Source organism: Engystomops pustulosus, chromosome 6 (genome assembly GCF_040894005.1).
Source record: "Engystomops pustulosus chromosome 6, aEngPut4.maternal, whole genome shotgun sequence".
In the NCBI taxonomy this organism is placed as follows: Eukaryota; Metazoa; Chordata; class Amphibia; order Anura; family Leptodactylidae; genus Engystomops; species Engystomops pustulosus.
This window is the reverse complement of record NC_092416.1, coordinates 1,685,988-1,705,426: the sequence shown is the minus strand read 5'-3', so window position 1 is coordinate 1,705,426 and position 19,439 is coordinate 1,685,988. Positions and strand designations below refer to the sequence as shown.

The window sequence follows — 19,439 nt, the reverse complement described above, 5'->3', positions numbered from 1 at the left end:
CGATCTCCAACGTCATGGACAGTGGGGCGATCTCCAACGTCATGGACAGTGGGGCGATCTCCAACATCATGGACAGTGGGGCGATCTCCAAAATCATGGACAGTGGGGCGATCTCCAACGTCATGGACAGTGGGGCGATCTCCAACGACATGGACAGTGGGGCGATCTCCAACGTCATGGACAGTGGGGCGATCTCCAACGTCATGGACAGTGGGGCGATCTCCAACGTCATGGACAGTGGGGCGATCTCCAACGTCATGGACAGTGGGGCGATCTCCAACGTCATGGACAGTGGGGCGATCTCCAACATCATGGACAGTGGGGCGATCTCCAAAATCATGGACAGTGGGGCGATCTCCAACGTCATGGACAGTGGGGCGATCTCCAACGTCATGGACAGTGGGGCGATCTCCAACGTCATGGACAGTGGGGCGATCTCCAACGTCATGGACAGTGGGGCGATCTCTAACGTCATGGATAGTGACTCGTCAGACCGTAGCCTCCTGATGTATCCGGTGGGCGTGGCCTATAATATGTTATTTGCATAAGTTGCAGTGATCTGGCGGCTCTGCTACATCACAGGTGGCCGGATGGTATTACACTACATAAATGGTAACGTAAACAGGGAGCAGGAGGGCGGTGCAGCTACCAGGTGTATGATTAATGTATGGCCCAAACAATGGAGATGCCGAACACTACACCTGCCGCCCAGTGCTGCCCTGTATGTAATGAAGAAGCTCGGACGCCGATCACTGAACACACTCAGCTCTGCTATATGCCCACTGCTGCCACCATACACAAGGGGGTAGCACTGCTCGCACAACACACTCAGCTCTGCTATGTCCTCGCCTATAGAGGTGACACACTCAGCTCTGCTACGTCCTCGCCTATAGAGGTTACACACTCAGCTCTGCTATGTCCTCGCCTATAGAGGTGGCACACTCAGCTCTGCTACGTCCTCGCCTATAGAGGTTACACACTCAGCTCTGCTATGTCCTCACCTATAGAGGTGACACACTCAGCTCTGTTAGGTCCTCGCCTATAGAGGTTACACACTCAGCTCTGTTAGGTCCTCGCCTATAGAGGTTACACACTCAGCTCTGTTACGTCCTCGCCTATAGAGGTTAAATACTCAGCTCTGCTATGTCCTCGCCTATAGAGGTTACACACTCAGCTCTGTTAGGTCCTCGCCTATAGAGGTTACACACTCAGCTCTGTTAGGTCCTCGCCTATAGAGGTTACACACTCAGCTCTGTTACGTCCTCGCCTATAGAGGTTACACACTCAGCTCTGCTATGTCCTCGCCTATAGAGGTTACACACTCAGCTCTGCTACGTCCTCGCCCATAGAGGTGACACACTCAGCTCTGCTACATGTGTACAGTGAATCACAGTGTGATCTGATGAATTACGTGCTGGGGGGCTCTGGGATTGGTGATTACGGGGGATTAGTCGGATTACGGTCACTCAGGTCCGGATTATGCCACAAAGAGACTCGCGGTTTCCTCTCAGGACAGAAACCGCTCTCTTTGTGCATCGGGCTCTTACCTGCCGTTCACATTGCGCCGTTTCTCTGCAGGATACAGAAATGCGTTATATCAGCAAAATACGGAAATAACCCAAAGCACCCGCCATCACCACCCCACCAAGAGAAAGAGGGAGGGGCCAGAGATAGGAGGAGCTAAAGGAGGAGGAGCTAAAGGAAGAGGAGATACAGAAATGCGTTATATCAGCAAAATACGGAAACAACCCAAAGCACCCGCCATCACCACCCCACCAAGAGAAAGAGGGAGGAGCCAGAGATAGGAGGAGCTAAAGGAGGAGGAGCTAAAGGAAGAGGAGATACAGAAATGCGTTATATCAGCAAAATACGGAAACAATCCAAAGCACCCGCCATCACCACCCCGCCAAGAGAAAGAGGGAGGAGCCAGAGATAGGAGGAGCTAAAGGAGGAGGAGATACAGAAATGCTTTATATTACCAAAATACAGAAATATTCCCAAGCACCTGGACAAAGAGGGAGGAGCCAGAGGGAGAGGAGGGGCTAGATGTGGGAGGAGCTAGAGGAGGAGCTATAAATACAAGGAGCTAAATATAGGAGGAGCTATAGGAGGAGGAGATGCAGCCTTGAGCACGCTTCTATCCACAAATGCCAGGAGGAAGAGGAAAGGACAAGAGGTGGGGCTAGAAGAAGTAGGAGGGGCTGGAAGGAGGGTAAGGGTCCAGAGGAAGGAGAAGGAGATACAAAAATATGCTGTATCAGCAAAATACTGAAATATTAAAAAAAAAACAAGCAACTTGCTAGAAAGAAGAGCCATAATAAGAGGGAGGAGCTAGAGGAAGGTACGACCAGAGGGAGGAGCTATAAGGAGGAGATAGAGGGAGAGAATAGAGGAAGAGGGAGGAGCTAAAGGAACGAGGAGGAACTGGAAGATGGAGAAGGAGCTAGAGAGAAGAGGAGCTAGTGGAAGGAGGTGGAGCTACATCAAGGAGGGGCTAAGGAAGGAGGTGGAGTTACAACATAGAGGGGCTAAGGAAGGAGGTGGAGCTACCGCAAGGAGGGGCTAAGGAAAGGAGAAAAGGCTTGAGGAAGGACGAGGGGCTACAGGAAGAAGAACCTACAGGACATGTGGGGACAGAAGGATTTGCAGGAGGAAGATGATTACAGTCACTTTATTTATCCCAAAAAGGGAAATTCTTGTGCTGTAGTTTACAAAAAACCTCAACTAATAAAAAACTAATTTACACATCAATATGATAATAAACACCAAATATTAAAAAACAAAAAACACCCATCAGCCCCAAAACACATCGTATAAAAATCACAGGCAGATGGAAGAAAGGACCCGAAAGCTTCCCTTACGCCCTTCACCGGATAAATCTATCACTTTGAAGTCAGACAAATCTTCTGATATAACCGATGCCTCGCAGTCCCCAAAATACATTTACATTTGGCTAAAATTCTCTTCTCAACCACCACTAGATCCTTGTCTGAGTCTCAGGTCTTTCTTATAACTTTGCTCAATCTTTCCAGCTCTCGTTTGGCTCAAAAATATCCAAAACAAAAATATAGTAAAACAGAACTAAAAGGGTAAAAATGGTCATTCCATCCAATGACGTCTTCAAGGACATCCCAAGGACATCTCAACGACATCTCAACGACATCCCAAAGACATCCCAACGACATCCCGACATCCCAACGACATCCCAACGTCATCCCAACGACATCTCAACGACATCCCAACGACATCCCAACGACATCCCAACGACATCCCAACGACATTCCAACGACATCTCAACGACATCCCAACGTCATCCCAACGTCATCCCAACGTCATCCCAACGACATCCCAACGACATCCCAAAGACATCCCAACGTCATCCCAACGACATCCCAACGACATCCCAAAGACATCCCAACGTCATCCCAACGTCATCCCAACGACATCCCAACGACATCCCAACGTCATCCCAACGTCATCCCAACGACATCCCAACGACATCCCAACGACATCTCATCTTTTGCATCTTTTTAAAACCACAAATGTTTTCTCTCCAGGCCACAGATCCTTAATTACATTTTTTTCATCTTATTTTCTAGCTTCCTTTTGTACTAAACCTAATTTTCTAAACCTTCATTCCATTTTCCTCGGATTCCCCATTCCTAGAACCAACTGCATTTAGTAATGTCGTAAGTTCTTTACTGATCCACGGTTTATCTTTACAGACCCTCACAGTGTTATCTGCTGAGTATAAACAGGGAGGAACCAGAGAAAGATAAGGGCAGAGCCAAAGCAAGATAAGGAGGAGTTAGGGAAAGGAGAAGACACAAGGGAACATGGAGCAGATGTTACACCATCACAGTGATAAGTGTTAACTGGCTGCTGTATATAACATATGTATTATATATTACAAACTTTTATAGGGTACAGGGTGCAGGGAGAGCTCAGAGAGTGAGTGCAGGGTGCAGGGAAAGCTCAGATAGTGTGTGCCGGGTGCAGGGAGAGCTCAGATAGTGTGTGCAGCGTGCAGGGAGAGCTCAGATAGTGTGTGCTGGGTGCAGGGAGAACTCAGATAGTGTGTGCAGGGTGCAGGGAGAGCTCAGATAGTGTGTGCAGGGTGCAGGGAGAGCTCAGATAGTGTGTGCAGCGTGCAGGGAGAGCTCAGATAGTGAGTGCAGGGGGCAGGGAGAGCTCAGATAGTGTGTGCTGGGTGCAGGGAGAGCTCAGATAGTGTGTGCCGGGTGCCGGGAGAGCTCAGATAGTGTGTGCAGCGTGCAGGGAGAGCTCAGATAGTGAGTGCAGGGGGCAGGGAGAGCTCAGATAGTGTGTGCCGGGTGCAGGGAGAGCTCAGATAGTGTGTGCAGGGGGCAGGGAGAGCTCAGATAGTGTGTGCCGGGTGCCGGGAGAGCTCAGATAGTGTGTGCAGCATGCAGGGAGAGCTCAGATAGTGAGTGCAGGGGGCAGGGAGAGCTCAGATAGTGTGTGCCGGGTGCAGGGAGAGCTCAGATAGTGAGTGCAGGGGGCAAGGAGAGCTCAGATAGTGAGTGCAGGGTGCAGGGAGAGCTCAGATAGTGAGTGCAGGGGGCAGGGAGAGCTCAGATAGTGTGTGCCGGGTGCAGGGAGAGCTCAGATAGTGTGTGCCGGGTGCAGGGAGAGCTCAGATAGTGTGTGCAGGGGGCAGGGAGAGCTCAGATAGTGTGTGCTGGGTGCAGGGAGAGCTCAGATAGTGTGTGCAGGGGGCAGGGAGAGCTCAGATAGTGTGTGCCGGGTGCAGGGAGAGCTCAGATAGTGTGTGCAGGGGGCAGGGAGAGCTCAGATAGTGTGTGCTGGGTGCAGGGAGAGCTCAGATAGTGTGTGCCGGGTGCAGGGAGAGCTCATCAGTGAAATCATCATCACATATCTATCACCAGGACAATGATGTCAGAATTTAACCCTCTGAGTGTAATGATCCCAGCGAGAACCCTGAGAAGTCTCCTGACAGCAGAAGATTCTCCATAATGTCCCCGGTGCGACACCGTGACCTCTCATGTACTTACTTTTCTTCAATACAAAGTACACAATGATCCCTACGAGGGTCACACCGGCGAGGACTCCGATCACGATCCCAGCGATCGCTCCACCATCCAGTCCATTGCTGGAGACAGCTGGAAGGAGAAGAGAAGAGTCAGAAGGAGAACGAGGTCAAACAGGACCACAAGGGTCCATATTCACCAGAACACGTGCAGTCGGGGCTCGGGACGGTTCATCTGAGGTGCCAGAATACGGATTCCTCCAGAAATTCGGCGCCCCCTGCCCTGCCCCACACACATACACACAGCTTTATATATTAGATTATGTGCTTAGTCTTTGCATATAGGATATCGGTGGTATCTATAGATTACACCACAGCACGCTGATGAAGTAGATATACGAGGGGTTTATAACAGCGATCCGGATGTTACAGGTGATAAACCCCCAGATCCAGGTGACATTATTTGTGTCAGACAGAAACCTGGCGCAAACACCATAATAAATGTGGCCCATTGCATCTTTGCTTTGATTTAAATGGAAACTGTAATCCCTACACAAGTGATCGCTGAGGATTAATGATTGCCGGGTCCTCCAGGGCCACATCTGCCATGAGGTGAGATAAAAACCTCGCTTCAGGCGGCAGAATGCAGAGTCCTTTGGGGGCGGCAAAGTTTCCTATTCTAATGTAGCTAATATGCTAGGATCAGGACCATGATGGACAATGTGCAGGGTCTAGCTATACTTCTATGGCTTCCAGGTGAGATGTGACGTAACGGATGTATGGACCAGCACTTACCTTTCTCCATCACTGTCACGTTGAAGGTGAGGGTTTTTCTGTCTATAAAATTCCTGGCAGTACATCCGTATAATCCAGATTCCGCCTTGGACGCCTTCTGGATGGTGAGACTGGATGTGTAGTCAGTGGAGATGACAATGTACTGACTGCTATTCTGTACAGGAACATGATCCGGACCACGGAACCAGGAGAACTCAGCGGGAAGGACCTGAGATGAGGGGGAGGCCTGTGACGAGGGGGCAGCTCGGAGATCCACCGTCAGGGTGATTGACTCGCCCACTGTTACTTCATGCTTTGTATCATTTATTTGGTTGGGAAATTGTGGAGCCTCTGGTGGAGGAAGAAGAAGAGATTAGAGGACACTTCACCCTACAGGTCACCGTCTACTCCCCCGGGGTCAGCGCTGGACCCGGTGCTCTCCATATTCATTACAGGTTATGCTATATATTACAGAAGAGGACGGTGTGATACACAAGGCTTGGGGGGCTTGGAGAGAGGACGATGCAATCATTGAGTAGTAGATGGAATACGATGAGCGGGTAGAGTGGCCAATAACCAGTGTCAGGCAGCTGCTGCCAAGGCAGAGAGGATTAGGAAAAGCTTCTAAAGAGGACAAGATGAGGACGATGAGGAGATAGATCCACCATTACACAAGTTACTTCACAACCTAAAGGAATCCCAGTGACTGCCAGATCTGTGTGAGCCCAGCCGTGAGGAGGCAACGTTAGAGATGGAGAAAGCTGGAAGGTGAACATCCAACCACAGACTCATTGGGGGAATTCATTACGACACTTCTTAGTAAATAAGGGCCCAATCTCCACCCACTTGGATCTGCTTAGGCCACGTCTTATATTCACAATTCCCATTCCAACACATTCAAAGTAGTGTGGAGGTCGGAGAAGCCAGAAAACTGCCGGAGAAGACATAATGAATCTCCCCCAATGTCTAAAGTATGAAAGAATCAAGAATTACCCTGCGATCGGACGTCTTGTAAGAGGGAGTCTATGGGAAATATCCATGTATTTATATACATAGGGGATGGGTTACTGGTTCTACAATCTGCTCTTATGGCCAGGGTTGGGATTGGGTAGATATGGAATAAATGTACCAGCCCCATAGAGGGGGATATAGTCTTCCGGATCTACACTGCAGGATCGGGCTGCACCTGATGGACCTTCATATGTTACGTAGTGATGATATTACTGATATCTTACCAAATAGCAGCACACAGGTGGAGGTGCGCCCCAGCTGCTCCCCATTACAGGTCATGCTGCTCCCCTGGATATTACCAGCAGTCGTCACATTTCTGGACACCTCGTTGATCTTTGTATCGGATACATTATTAAATATCATGGTGACGTTGGCGGCAGGTCTTCCCCCGGGCCAGGAGCAGGTAAGTCGTGTTCCCTGGTGTATGGGATCAGCACCGCAGCGAATGTCCTGCGAATCCGGAAGCCCTGTGACATCACAGAATGAGAGTAGACATTACTAGATCTCAAAGGGAGAACATAACCGTGACACAGACAAGGTTATCGGCGGCCAATGCTCTCTGTGTGGGGAGAGGTAGGTCTGCCACATCCAATTCCAGGAGACTCCTCCACCAAAGGTCCTTATAATGACCCCGTGAAGTGTCATCGCAGAATATTATAAGGAGGTCTCCATGTCTGATAGATCATGTTTTATACCTTGTGGACAGCCGGGTCCATGTGCAACACTTACTGTAAGGAAACGATGCATCTAACTAACCTCTAACTTATCTCGCTCTCATTGCCACTCGATCATATGCCAGATAACTGATCCAGTCACCTCCTGGACCTGGCTTTGGCTTCTTATATAAGGTTTTGTGGGCCATGCTGTTTGCTTCTTTAGTTTTGTACTTGCCTCGCTGTGACTATTCTATTATTCTTTATTCTGGTATCTTTGACTCTTTTTGCCTGACTATGCATCTGATTAGCAATGTTGTACTGCATTGTCCTCTTGGACCTGTATTTGGTGATTATTGCGCGTTTTGATTTATCTTTGTCTCGGTGGTCACACTTTGGCTCCGGAAGGGACCGTCAACCACTTGCCTCCTTCTGTATGATGGGCAATTAGACAGGAACAGCTGGAAGAGGTTTAGTCTCAGGGATCACTATTTCTGTATGTGTCTTCAGTCCATTCCCTGACCCTTCATACATTGTGGACACAGGTGGTCTATGGAGCTGCTCTACAGTGTTGGTGCATCATGGGGGACAGTTTAGCATCGACACGGCTGACATGAAGCATAATTCCTAGAGCACCTCTATTCAGGAAATGTCCGGCAATGCGGCAGCGGAAGTTGTATTAGAGGAGGGATGAGAGATTGTACAGGGAGACTGCTTCCCGATACTGTGTCTCCTGGAGTAAGACTAAGGAGATGGTGATCGATAGAAGATCATGGGCTACAACTTATGATGGAGAGGAGGCTGAGAAGGTCGAAAACTATAAATATCTTGAGTTATGCCTGGACAACAAGCAAACACACGAGTGAGAAAGCCAATAGCAGACGATCATGAGGATGCTTTAATATTTGCTGAAATGTTGTTATCACACTCTTGTCACCATTGCACTTTGTTTTCGCAGTAGCGTCATTGGGTCTGTGCATTAATTATCATAACAAAACGGTAAAAGATTAATATGACTGGGTCTATGGTTGGACTGGAATTAGAGAACTGGGACGAGAATGTTCAGCAAGACGACCAGGAAACACATAAGTGTCATCAGCGATAAGTTTATACAGATACAAAGTATCAGATGAGGCGACCATTTCCCGCCGCGAGTCGCTGTATCAATGAATCCATTCTATAGTAGATGCCTCATGGATTTTGTTCTTGTAAGATTATTGTTGTGTGACTTTGGATCTGTATTTAAGCCGTTCACTTTTCATTCCAAATATCACATGCACTTTATTCCTTGTGTCGGTACAATCACTGTGACACCAAATCTATATAGGTTTTATATGTTTAAAAAGATTTTTTTTTAAATTCATTTTGCCATCTTCTGCAGCTGATGACTTATTCTTACTAAAGTGAACAGATCTGCAAAAGACAATTTCAGGGACTGTAGGACATATTGATTTCACAGTGTTTCGGACATTTGCTGCTATTTTCCATTACCGATTTAAACGTCAGATGGGTGGAGTGTGGTGGAGATGGGAGGCAGCGGTGATGGGTGGAGTGCGGAGGAGATGGGAGGCAGCAGTGATAGGTGGAGTGCAGAGGAGATTGGAGGCAGTGGTGATGGGTGGAGTGCGGAGGAGATGGGAGGCAGCGGTGATGGGTGGAGTGCGGTGGAGATGGGAGGCAGCGGTGATGGGTGGAGTGCGGAGGAGATGGGAGGCAGCCGTGATGGGTGGAGTGCGGAGGAGATGGGAGGCAGCGGTGATGTGTAGAGTGCGGAGGAGATGGGAGGCAGCGGTGATGGGTGGAGTGCGGAGGAGATGGGAGGCAGCAGTGATGGGTGGAGTGCGGAGGAGGTGGGAGGCAGCGGTGATGGGTGGAGTGCGGAGGAGATGGGAGGCAGCAGTGATGGGTGGAGTGCGGAGGAGATGGGAGGCAGCGGTGATGGGTGGAGTGTGGAGGAGATGGGAGGCAGCGGTGATGGGTGGAGTGCGGAGGAGATGGGAGGCAGCGGTGATGGGTGGAGTGTGGTGGATATGGGAGACAGCGGTGATGGGTGGAGTGCGGAGGAGATGGGAGGCAGCGGTGATGGGTGGAGTGTGGAGGAGATGGGAGGCAGCGGTGATGGGTGGAGTGTTGTGGAGATAGGAGGCAGCGGTGATGGGTGGAGTGCGGAGGAGATGGGAGGCAGCAGTGAAGGGAGGAGTGCGGAAGAGATGGGAGGCAGCGGTGATGGGTGGAGTGCAGAGGAGATTGGAGGCAGTGGTGATGGGTGGAGTGCGGAGGAGATGGGAGGCAGCGGTGATGGGTAGAGTGCGGTGGAGATGGGAGGCAGCGGTGATGGGTGGAGTGCGGAGGAGATGGGAGGCAGCGGTGATGGGTGGAGTGCGGAGGAGATGGGAGGCAGCGGTGATGGGTGGAGTGCGGAGGAGATGGGAGGCAGCAGTGATGGGAGGAGTGTGGTGGAGATAGGAGGCAGCGGTGATGGGTGGAGAGCGGAGGAGATGGGAGGCAGCAGTGATGGGTGGAGTGCGGAGGAGATGGGAGGCAGCAGTGATGGGTGGAGTGCAGAGGAGATGGGATGCATCGGTGATGGGTGGAGTGCGGAGGAGATGGGAGGCAGCGGTGATGGGTGGAGTGCGGAGGAGATGGGAGGCAGCCGTGATGGGTGGAGTGCGGAGGAGATGGGAGGCAGCGGTGATGGGTGGAGTGCGGAGGAGATGGGAGGCAGCGGTGATGGGTAGAGTGCGGTGGAGATGGGAGGCAGCGGTGATGGGTGGAGTGCGGAGGAGATGGGAGGCAGCGGTGATGGGTGGAGTGCGGAGGAGATGGGAGGCAGCAGTGATGGGAGGAGTGTGGTGGAGATAGGAGGCAGCGGTGATGGGTGGAGAGCGGAGGAGATGGGAGGCAGCAGTGATGGGTGGAGTGCGGAGGAGATGGGAGGCAGCAGTGATGGGTGGAGTGCAGAGGAGATGGGATGCATCGGTGATGGGTGGAGTGCGGAGGAGATGGGAGGCAGCGGTGATGGGTGGAGTGCGGAGGAGATGGGAGGCAGCCGTGATGGGTGGAGTGCGGAGGAGATGGGAGGCAGCGGTGATGGGTGGAGTGCGGAGGAGATGGGAGGCAGCGGTGATGGGTGGAGTGCGGAGGAGATGGGAGACAACGGTGATGGGTGGAGTGCGGAGGAGATGGGAGGCAGCGGTGATGGGTGGAGTGTGGTGGATATGGGAGACAGCGGTGATGGGTGGAGTGCGGAGGAGATGGGAGGCAGCGGTGATGGGTGGAGTGCGGAGGAGATGGGAGGCAGCGGTGATGGGTGGAGTGCGGAGGAGATGGGAGGCAGCGGTGATGGGTGGAGTGCGGAGGAGATGGGAGGCAGCGGTGATGGGTGGAGTGCGGAGGAGATGGGAGGCAGCGGTGATGGGTGGAGTGCTGTGGAAATGGGAGGCAGCGGTGATGGGTGGAGTGCGGAGGAGATGGGAGGCAGCGGTGATGGGTGGAGTGTGGTGGATATGGGAGACAGCGGTGATGGGTGGAGTGCGGAGGAGATGGGATGCAGCAGTGATGGGTGGAGTGCGGAGGAGATGGGAGGCAGCGGTGATGGGTGGAGTGTGGAGGAGATGGGAGGCAGCGGTGATGGGTGGAGTGCGGAGGAGATGGGATGCAGCAGTGATGGGTGGAGTGCGGAGTAGATGGGAGGCAGCAGTGATGGGTGGAGTGCAGAGGAGATTGGAGGCAGCGGTGATGGGTGGAGTGTGGTGGATATGGGAGACAGCGGTGATGGGTGGAGTGCGGAGGAGATGGGATGCAGCAGTGATGGGTGGAGTGCGGAGGAGATGGGAGGCAGCGGTGATGGGTGGAGTGCGGTGGAGATGGGAGGCAGCGGTTATGGGTGGAGTGTGGTGGAGATAGGAGGCAGCGGTGATGGGTGGAGTGCGGAGGAGATGGGAGGCAGCAGTGAAGGGAGGAGTGCGGAGGAGATGGGAGGCAGCGGTGATGGGTGGAGTGCAGAGGAGATTGGAGGCAGTGGTGATGGGTGGAGTGCGGAGGAGATGGGAGGCAGCGGTGATGGGTAGAGTGCGGTGGAGATGGGAGGCAGCGGTGATGGGTGGAGTGCAGAGGAGATTGGAGGCAGTGGTGATGGGTGGAGTGCAGAGGAGATTGGAGGCAGTGGTGATGGGTGGAGTGCGGAGGAGATGGGAGGCAGCGGTGATGGGTAGAGTGCGGTGGAGATGGGAGGCAGCGGTGATGGGTGGAGTGCGGAGGAGATCGGAGGCAGCGGTGATGGGTGGAGTGCGGAGGAGATGGGAGGCCGCGATGATGGGTGGAGTGCGGAGGAGATGGGAGGCAGCAGTGATGGGAGGAGTGTGGTGGAGATAGGAGGCAGCGGTGATGGGTGGAGAGCGGAGGAGATGGGAGGCAGCAGTGATGGGTGGAGTGCGGAGGAGATGGGAGGCAGCGGTGATGGGTGGAGTGCGGAGGAGATGGGAGACAACGGTGATGGGTGGAGTGCGGAGGAGATGGGAGGCAGCGGTGATGGGTGGAGTGTAGTGGATATGGGAGACAGCGGTGATGGGTGGAGTGCGGAGGAGATGGGAGGCAGCGGTGATGGGTGGAGTGCGGAGGAGATGGGAGGCAGCGGTGATGGTTGGAGTGCGGAGGAGATGGGAGGCAGCGGTGATGGGTGGAGTGCGGAGGAGATGGGAGGCAGCGGTGATGGGTGGAGTGCGGAGGAGATGGGAGGCAGCGGTGATGGGTGGAGTGCAAAGGAGATGGGAGGCAGCAGTGATGGGTGGAGTGCGGAGGAGATGGGAGGCAGCGGTGATGGGTGCAGTGCGGAGGAGATGGGAGGCAGCGGTGATGGGTGGAGTCCGGAGGAGATGGGAGGCAGCAGTGATGGGAGGAGTGTGTAGGAGATGGGAGGCAGCGGTGATGGGTGGAGTGCAGAGGAGAAAGGAGACAGCGGTGATGGGTGGAGTGCGGAGGAGATGGGATGCAGCAGTGATGGGTGGAGTGCGGAGGAGATGGGAGGCAGCGGTGATGGGTGGAGTGCGGAGGAGATGGGAGGCAGCGGTGATGGGTGGAGTGTGGTGGAGATAGGAGGCAGCGGTGATGGGTGGAGTGCGAAGGAGATGGGAGGCAGCAGTGATGGGAGGAGTGCGGAGGAGATGGGAGGCAGCGGTGATGGGTGGAGTGCAGAGGAGATTGGAGGCAGCGGTGATGGGTGGAGTGCGGAGGAGATGGGAGGCAGCGGTGATGGGTGGAGTGCGGAGGAGATGGGAGGCAGCGGTGATGGGTGGAGTCCGGAGGAGATGGGAGGCAGCAGTGATGGGAGGAGTGTGTAGGAGATGGGAGGCAGCGGTGATGGGTGGAGTGCAGAGGAGAAAGGAGGCAGCGGTGATGGGTGGAGTGCGGAGGAGATGGGAGGAAGCAGTGATGGGTGGAGTGCGGAGGAGATGGGAGACAGCGGTGATGGGTGGAGTGCAGAGGAGAAAGGAGGCAGTGGTGACCCACTAATCGCCACAGGCCGGGCGGTTTGACCCATTAATCCGCACAGGCCGGGCGGTGTGACCATGTGACCGGGACATCGGGATCGTCTGACAGTGGGACAGTATAAGAGACCACGTGGAGACAAGTCTTTAGGACCATGAAGCGGTGAGTGATCCCAATACTTATAAAAGAGAGATGGGCAACGCTGCAGCGATTGTACAGACTGATCCACACGTATCGGTAGGTTAATCACGTGACCCGTTGCATTACTGGCAGTTGGTGCAGCAGCCGTGGACTTTGGAATGATGCATTATGGGGATTTCTACCATTTGTGTTAGAGTTGTGAAATTGTAGCTACATTGACATGGATACAATCGCAGGATGAGTATCTGTATATGCACAATGTCTGCGCACGCTTCAGCATTTTTATGCTGGGTTATTTTTTTGAGCAGATTTTACGATATTAATGTCTATAGAGGAAATTCTCCTGGACCCGGAAAAACCTCCCAGATTAATCTTATCTAATATATTTTCCTGCCGCACAGAAGTGGAAAACATTTGCTGTAGGTTTAATCTTCACTATATATGAGGTCAGTGCAGTCCCTCCTCCCCAGTCCTAAACAGGATCCAGGTCATACCTGAGGGGTTAGATGTGGAGTCTCTATTATACAGACACAACGCGGGATATATTATATTATATACAAGACTTCTCTCTCTCATATAAATGATACATTGTAGCAGAAGAGTCGGAGCCTTTATTCTATATAGTTTGTACAGTGAGTGACCCGAGGCACATACAGAGCTCATGTTATGTGGTCTCCACTGTGATAGGTGAGAGACCTACAAACCCTGCAATAGGGTCAGTCATCCCCGTTATATAATCTTTATATCTCACAATGTATCTGGTGCAGAGGTATAATATGACATAGAACTCGCTGCTCGGCATCAACTGATAGATCTGAGAAGTTTCTCCTCCATGTACAGAAACTTTCCAGAATCTTAACCAATGAATACATGAAGTCCTCAACTCTTATCCCTACCTACTACCAGACACATCCTATATAAAGCCAGTACTACCAGACACATCCTATATACAGCCAGTACTACCAGACACATCCTATATAAAGCCAGTACTACCAGACACATCCTATATACAGCCAGTACTACCAGACACATCCTATATACAGCCAGTACTACCTCAGCCCAGCTACTACCAGACACATCCTATATACAGCCAGTACTACCTCAGGCCAGCTACTACCAGACACATCCTGTATACAGCCAGAAATACCTCAGCCCAGCTACTACCAGACACATCCTGTATACAGCCAGTACTACCTCAGCCCTGCTACTACCAGACACATCCTGTATACAGCCAGTACTACCTCAGCCCAGCTACTACCAGACACATCCTGTATACAGCCAGTACCACCTCAGCCCAGCTACTACCAGACACATCCTGTATACAGCCAGTACTACCTCAGCCCGGCTACTACCAGACACATCCTGTATACAACCAGTACTACCTCAGCCCAGCTACTACCAGACACATCCTGTATACAGCCAGTACTACCAGACACAACCTATATAAAGCCAGTACTACCAGACACCTCCTGTATACAGCCAGAACTACCTCAGCCCAGCAACTACCAGACACATCCTGTATACAGCCAGAACTACCTCAGCCCGGCTACTACCAGACACATCCTGTATACAGCCAGTACTACCAGACACACCCTGTATACAGCCAGTACTACCTCAGCCCAGCTACTACCAGACACATCCTGTATACAACCAGTACTACCTCAGCCCAGCTACTACCAGACACATCCTGTATACAGCCAGTACTACCTCAGCCCAGCTACTACCAGACACATCCTGTATACAGCCAGTACTACCTCAGCCCAGCTACTACCAGACACCTCCTGTATACAGCCAGTACTACCTCAGCCCAACTACTACCAGACACATCCTATATACAGCCAGTACTACCTCAGCCCAGCTACTACCAGACACATCCTGTATACAGCCAGTACTACCTCAGCCCAACTACTACCAGACACATCCTGTATACAGCCAGTACTACCTCAGCCCGGCTACTACCAGACACATCCTGTATACAGCCAGTACTACCTCAGCCCAACTACTACCAGACACATCCTGTATACAGCCAGTACTACCTCAGCCCGGCTACTACCAGACACATCCTGTATACAGCCAGTACTACCTCAGCCCGGCTACCACCAGACACATCCTGTATACAGCCAGTACTACCTCAGCTCTGCTACTACCAGACACATCCTGTATACAGCCAGTATTACCTCAGCCCGACTAGTACCAGACACATCCTGTATACAGCGAGTACTACCTCAGCCCAGCTACTACCAGACACATCCTGTATACAGCCAGTACTACCTCAGCCCGGCTACTACCAGACACATCCTGTATACAGCCAGTACTACCTCAGCCCTGCTACTACCAGACACATCCTGTATACAGCCAGTACTACCTCAGCCCAGCTACTACCAGACACATCCTGTATACAGCCAGTACTACCTCGGCCCGGCTACTACCAGACACATCTTGTATACAGCCAGTACTACCTCATCCCAGCTACTACCAGACACATCCTGTATACAGCCAGTACTACCTCAGCCCATCTACTACCAGACACATCCTTTATACAGCCAGTACTACCTCATCCCAGCTACTACCAGACACATCCTGTATACAGCCAGTACTACCTCAGCCCATCTACTACCAGACACATCCTGTATACAGCCAGTACTACCTCAGCCCGGCTACTACCAGACACATCCTGTATACAGCCAGTACTACCTCAGCCCGGCTACTACCAGACACATCCTGTATATAGCCAGTACTACCTCAGCCCGGCTACTACCAGACACATCCTGTATACAGCCAGTACTACCTCAGCCCTGCTACTACCAGACACATCCTGTATACAGCCAGTACTACCTCAGCCCATCTACTACCAGACACATCCTGTATACAGCCAGTACTGCCTCAGCCCAGCTACTATCAGACACATCCTGTATACAGCCAGTACTACCTCAGCCCAGCTACTACCAGACACATCCTGTATACAGCCAGTACTACCTCAGCCCGGATACTACCAGACACATCCTGTATACAGCCAGTACTACCAGACACATCCTGTATACAGCCAGTACTACCTCAGCCCAGCTACTACCAGACACATCCAGTATACAGCCAGTACTACCTCAGCCCGGCTACTACCAGACACATCCTGTATACAGCCAGTACTACCTCAGCCCGGCTACTACCAGACACATCCTGTATACAGCCAGTACTGCCTCAGCCCATCTACTACCAGACACATCCTGTATACAGCCAGTACTGCCTCAGCCCAGCTACTACCAGACACATCCTGTATACAGCCAGTACTGCCTCAGCCCAGCTACTACCAGACACATCCTGTATACAGCCAGTACTACCAGACACATCCTGTATACAGCCAGTACTACCTCAGCCCAGCTACTACCAGACACATCCTGTATACAGCCAGTACTACCTCAGCCCCGCTACTACCAGACACATCCTGTATACAGCCAGTACTACCTCAGCCCGGCTACTACCAGACACATCCTGTATACAGCCAGTACTGCCTCAGCCCATCTACTACCAGACAGATCCTGTATACAGCCAGTACTGCCTCAGCCCAGCTACTACCAGACACATCCTGTATACAGCCAGTACTACCTCAGCCCGGCTACTACCAGACACATCCTGTATACAGCCAGTACTACCTCAGCCCGGCTACTACCAGACACATCCTGTATACAGCCAGTACTGCCTCAGCCCATCTACTACCAGACACATCCTGTATACAGCCAGTACTGCCTCAGCCCAGCTACTACCAGACACATCCTGTATACAGCCAGTACTGCCTCAGCCCAGCTACTACCAGACACATCCTGTATACAGCCAGTACTACCAGACACATCCTGTATACAGCCAGTACTACCTCAGCCCAGCTACTACCAGACACATCCTGTATACAGCCAGTACTACCTCAGCCCCGCTACTACCAGACATATCCTGTATACAGCCAGTACTACCTCAGCCCAGCTACTACCAGACACATCCTGTATACAGCCAGTACTACCTCAGCCCCGCTACTACCAGACATATCCTGTATACAGCCAGTACTACCCCCTCCCTGCTACTACTAAACACATCCTGTATACAGCCAGTACTACCCCCTCCCTGCTACTACCAGACACATCCTGTACACAGCCAGTACTACCTCAGCCCAGCTACTACCAGACACATCCTATATACAGCCAGTACTACCTCAGCCCGGCTACTGCCAGACACATCCTGTATACAGCCAGTACCACCTAAGCCTGGCTACTACTAGACAAATCCTGTATACAGCCAGTACTACCTCAGCCCCGCTACTACCAGACACATCCTGTATACAGCCAGTACTACCTCAGCCCGGCTACTACCAGACACATCCTGTATACAGCCAGTACTACCTCAGCCCAGCTTCTACCAGACACATCCTGTATACAGCCAGTACTACCTCAGCCCAGCTATTACCAGACACATCCTATATACAGCCAGTACTACCTCAGCCCTGCTACTACCAGACACATCCTGTATACAGCCAGTACTACCTCAGCCCCGCTACTACCAGACACATCCTGTATACAGCCAGTACTACCTCAGCCCGGCTACTACCAGACACATCCTATATACAGCTAGTACTACCTCAGCCCGGCTACTACCAGACACACCCTGTATACAGCCAGTACTACCTCAGCCCAGCTACTACCAGACACATCCTGTATACAGCCAGTACTACCTCAGCCCGGCTACTACCAGACACACCCTGTATACAGCCAGTACTACCTCAGCCAAGCTACTACCAGACACATCCTGTGTACAGCCAGTACTACCTCAGCCCAGCTATTACCAGACACATCCTATATACAGCCAGTACTACCTCAGCCACGTTACTACCAGACACATCCTGTATACAGCCAGTACTACCTCAGCCCAGCTACTACCAGACACATCCTGTATACAGCCAGTACTACCTCAGCCCTGCTACTACCAGACACATCCTCTATACAGCCAGTACTACCTCAGCCCAGCTACTACCAGACACATCCTGTATAAAGCCAGTACTACCTCACACCAGCTACTACCAGACACATCCTGTATACAGCCAGTACTACCTCAGCCCTGCTACTACCAGACACATCCTGTATACAGCCAGTACTACCTCAGCCCAACTACTACCAGACACATCCTGTATACAGCCAGTGCTACCAGACACATCCTGTATACAGCCAGTACTACCTCAGCCCATCTACTACCAGACACATCCTGTATACAGCCAGTACTACCTCAGCCCGGCTACTACCAGACACATCCTGTATACAGCCAGTACTACCTCAGCCCAGCTACTACCAGACACATCCTGTATACAGCCAGTACTACCTCAGCCCGGCTACTACCAGACACATCCTGTATACAGCCAGTACTACCTCAGCCAGCTACTACCAGACACATCCTGTATACAGCCAGTACTACCTCAGCCTAGCTACTACCAGACACATCCTGTATACAGCCAGTACTACCTCAGCCCGGCTACTTACAGACACATCCTGTATACAGCCAGTACTACCTCAGCCTAGCTACTACCAGACACATCCTGTATACAGCCAGTACTACCTCAGCCCTGCTACTACCAGACACATCCTCTATACAGCCAGTACTACCTCAGCCCTGCTACTACCAGACACATCCTGTATACAGCCATTACTACCTCAGCCCAGCTACTACCAGACACATCCTGTATACAGCCAGTACTACCTCATCACATCTACTACCAGACACATCCTGTATAGAGCCAGTACTACCTCAGCCCAGCTACTACCAGACACATCCTGTATACAGCCAGTACTACCTCAGCCCGGCTACTACCAGACACATCCTGTATACAGCCAGTACTACCAGACACATCCTGTATACAGCCAGTACTACCAGACACATCCTGTATACAGCCAGTACTACCTCAGCCCAGCTACTACCAGACACATCCTGTATACAGCCAGTACTACCTCAGCCCGGCTACTACCAGACACATCCTGTATAAAGCCAGTACTACCTCAGCCCAGCTACTACCAGACACATCCTGTATACAGCCAGTACTACCAGACACATCCTGTATACAGCCAGTACTACCTCAGCCCGGCTACTACCAGACACATCCTGTATACAGCCAGTACTACCTCAGCCCTTCTACTACCAGACACATCCTGTATAAAGCCAGTACTACCTCAGCCCGGCTACTACCAGACACATCCTGTATACAGCCAGTACTACCTCAGCCCAGCTACTACCAGACACATCCTGTATACAGCCAGTACTACCTCAGCCCCGCTACTAACAGACACATCCTATATACAGCCAGTACTACCTCAGCCCGGCTAATAACAGACACATCC

General features: G+C 52.0%; 1 protein-coding gene across 1 annotated transcript in view; it reads right to left on the bottom strand.

The window, feature by feature from the left end:
- The window catches only part of LOC140065249 (hemicentin-1-like), a 366,504-nt gene that overhangs the window by 32,568 nt on the left and 314,497 nt on the right, over window positions 1-19,439 (bottom strand). Inside the window, exons 6-9 of the mRNA XM_072112848.1 lie at window positions 7,021-7,263; window positions 5,807-6,136; window positions 5,037-5,144; window positions 1,548-1,572 (exon numbers count right to left, since the gene is read on the bottom strand). Coding sequence (XP_071968949.1) covers window positions 1,548-1,572; window positions 5,037-5,144; window positions 5,807-6,136; window positions 7,021-7,263 — 706 coding nt within the window. The remainder of the gene's footprint in view (window positions 1-1,547; window positions 1,573-5,036; window positions 5,145-5,806; window positions 6,137-7,020; window positions 7,264-19,439) is intronic.